This window comes from Ranitomeya variabilis, chromosome 3 (assembly GCF_051348905.1).
Source record: "Ranitomeya variabilis isolate aRanVar5 chromosome 3, aRanVar5.hap1, whole genome shotgun sequence".
NCBI classification, from domain to species: Eukaryota; Metazoa; Chordata; class Amphibia; order Anura; family Dendrobatidae; genus Ranitomeya; species Ranitomeya variabilis.
In genome coordinates, this window is record NC_135234.1 from 663,194,879 (window position 1) to 663,198,095 (window position 3,217).

Here is a 3,217-nt window from a genome sequence, read left to right on the forward strand (position 1 = left end):
TGGTGGATGCTTAGTAGCTTCCCCACTATACCCAATGTAATGCCAGCACTCCTGCATGGCTCCCCTTCACCTTCCATGCAGGATCGCAGGCGTACTCACCACCGTGGCCGCGTGGTCACCTCCCCATCTCTCGGCATGTGTCCCTGCTTCTTGCTTTCTGTGCGCGCCACATAGACAGCAATGCAATTATAGTGAGCGAGGCCAGGCTTAATCAGAATGTGGCTGGAACAATTCAAATTGCATACCTGCATTCACACGCGCGGCCGATTACAGCGCCAACAATGAAGAATCCTCACAGCGTGCAGTGCACATGGTGTGAGGACTCACAAGTATACAGTCATAGAGAGAGTGACTGCAGACTTGTACCTCAAGGCCTCACAACTCCTTTAATAGGATTTATTTTTTCAATTCATGGGATAAACTATATTCACTTTACTTACGTGATGATTAGTTATCTCCATACAAGTTATTTGAGTGATTGTAAATAAAAGCCACATTTGCAAGATCTGTTCTAACATTTCTTTCTGCTTTAAAGGCTCAATTTTCTTCTATAGAAGACATGAGAATATTGAACAGCACAAATCCTTCTTACTTTGTACTCTCGGGTCTTACTGATGATCCTCAGCTCGAGATACTCCTTTTTGTTTTATTTTTGATATTTTACATTATTACTTTGCTGGCTAATATTGGCATCATGCTGACCATCAGTGGAGACTCTCGGCTTCATACTCCAATGTACTTTTTCATAAAGAACCTTTCTTTTTTAGACCTCTGTTACTCTACTATCATAACGCCAAAAACCTTAGCTACTTTCCTTTCAGCTACAAAAACTATTTCATTAGTTCAATGTGCAATGCAGATGTATCTGTTTGGTGCTTCAGTAAGCCTTGAATGTTTTCTGCTAGGGATAATGGCTTATGATCGCTATGTTGCAATCTGTAACCCACTGTTATATATGATAATAATGAAGACGAGGTTCTGCAGGCAACTTGTGGGCTTTGCTTACCTTGGGGGTTACCTCAATGCATCGATTCATACGTCGTGCACGTTCCAATTACCATTCTGCAGGAGCAACAAAATAGACCACTTCTACTGTGATGTCCCACCGCTTCTAAAGCTCTCTTGCATTGACACCACAGTAAATGAGCTTGTGATGTTCATTTTTGGAGGTCTCGCTGAAATCAGCTCTTTGACAACTATTATAGTATCATATAGCTATATAATATCAACCATATTAAACATAAATTCTCAGCAAGGAAGGAAGAAAGCATTCTCTACATGTACATCCCACCTAATGACAGTTGGCTTATTCTACAGCACCATTGTCTTCATGTACCTACGACCGTCTTCTAGCTATGCTATGAGCCAAGACAAAATTGCTTCTGTCTTCTATACTGTTATTATACCCATGATTAACCCATTAATTTATAGCTTAAGAAATAAGGAAGTCACAAGGGCATTCATAAAAATCAGAGACAAATATAGACTTAAATTGATATTATAGTGTGTATATTTACAGGGACAACTCTCTATTAGTGATGACCGAGTGTGCTCGTTACTCGAGTTTTCCGAGCATGCTCGGATGATCTCCGAGTATCTTGGGCGTGCTCGTATATTATGTTTGAGTCCTCGCAGCTGCATGATTTGCTGCTGTTAGACAACCTGAACACATGCAGGGATTGCCTGTTAGGGAATCCCCACATGTATTCAGGCTGTCTAGCAGCCACAAATCATGCAGCTGCGAGGACTCAAACATAATATACGAGCGAGCATGCCCCAGATACTCGGAGTACACCCAAGCATGCTCAGAAAACTCGAGTAACGAGCATACTCGCTCATCACTACTCTCTATCTACTTATAGTATATGATTTGTATGATGAAATGAGTAACTTGGATTTAAAATTCCCCTATTAGAGGATTCAGAATTAAATAGTCTGTTCCACAATTATATTGTTGGTGCCAGAAGTGAGTTACTGAACACGTGTGACCACCGACACTGCTCATATGTCCGAGAGGACACTAAAAATACATCTAGAAGAATAGATGCTCTTTTGAAGGCTCTTTTCAAAAATCGACATCAAATATTGATTTGATGGAGATTTTTCTTTGGTATATTCACTTTGCGTTTTATCAATTGATAAAATAAACTATTAACATTCATATTCTTGAAATAATTCTTACTTTTCATTTTTCCATACCTGCCTAAAACTTTTTCACAGTATTATAAGTCAGGAACAAAAATAAAGTTAAAGGGGCTTTTTATTTTTGCTGAATATGAATGTGCCAGTTGTAGTTCTCCACTGATCACATATCAGAAGAAGTTACAGTATGCTTCCCATTAATGAGATGTGTGATGATCATGCAATAACAGTTATCCGTGTACTTTATCACTCACAGTCTAACGTCATGTGGTAAAATAAGGCAACTGCATCTCATCTACAGTCTCCAAAAAAGCTCATCTTATACTCTGAAGAGACCAAAAGTATCTTTCTGGCTACAAAAAGTGCTGTTTTATGACATTCACACTGTCATTACCAAATACAAAGTACCTCTTCTATACCATCTTGCTGGCATCATCATACTGTAGAGAAGCTTATTATTTGTAATAATACGGCTAGGAAAGCTAGAGCTTACCCTTTAAAAAGGATGGAAACAATATAAAAAAGTGAAAACATAATGTCATATATAGTAACGGTCTATATACAGAAAGCTAAAGCTATATAGGAGTGGTCTGAAAACCTAAACGCATTCCATTTCCCTTTGCTTCTATTCCCTTTTCTTCGCACTGTGTTGTCCTATTCCTGTCCTGTTGGATTTATGTCAAGCAGCCTATGTTCCCTGATGTTTTTTGTTCATATCGTATGTGATTACATTTGCTTCTGGAAGACGCTTCATAGTAGAGCATGGACAATGCCTATATTAAAAATTTCCAGATAACTTATTTTCTTTAAAGTGAACCTGTCAGTAGGATTTTGCTAAGTAACCCTCAGACACTGTCAGGTCGGCGCCGTTATACTGAGCAAAATGATATCTTGGTTGATGAAATCCGTCTTGTGGTTGTTGTTTAATCTTTATTTGTAGTTTTCAGTTAATAATATGCTCGTGCTCCGGGGCGGGCTCTGGGGGATCTTTATGTGGTGCTCTGCTTAGATAATCATCTGTATGGCTTCTGACAGGTCACTGATCCTTTACTGACCTGCCCCCTCTGTTACATAC

The 3,217-nt window shown here is 39.2% G+C and overlaps 1 protein-coding gene across 1 annotated transcript; it reads left to right on the plus strand.

Moving 5' to 3' along the window:
• The first annotated feature begins 559 nt into the window (after positions 1-559).
• Positions 560-1,504, plus strand: LOC143817572 (olfactory receptor 5AP2-like). Its single transcript, XM_077299066.1, has one exon. The coding sequence runs from the start codon at positions 560-562 to the stop codon at positions 1,502-1,504; it is 945 nt and encodes a 314-aa protein (XP_077155181.1).
• The last annotated feature ends 1,713 nt before the right edge of the window (positions 1,505-3,217 follow it).

Excerpts from the sequence above, each read along its gene's own strand:
- LOC143817572 (XM_077299066.1), top strand. The coding sequence starts at position 560 with ATGAGAATATTGAACAGCACAAATCCTTCTTACTTTGTACTCTCGGGT.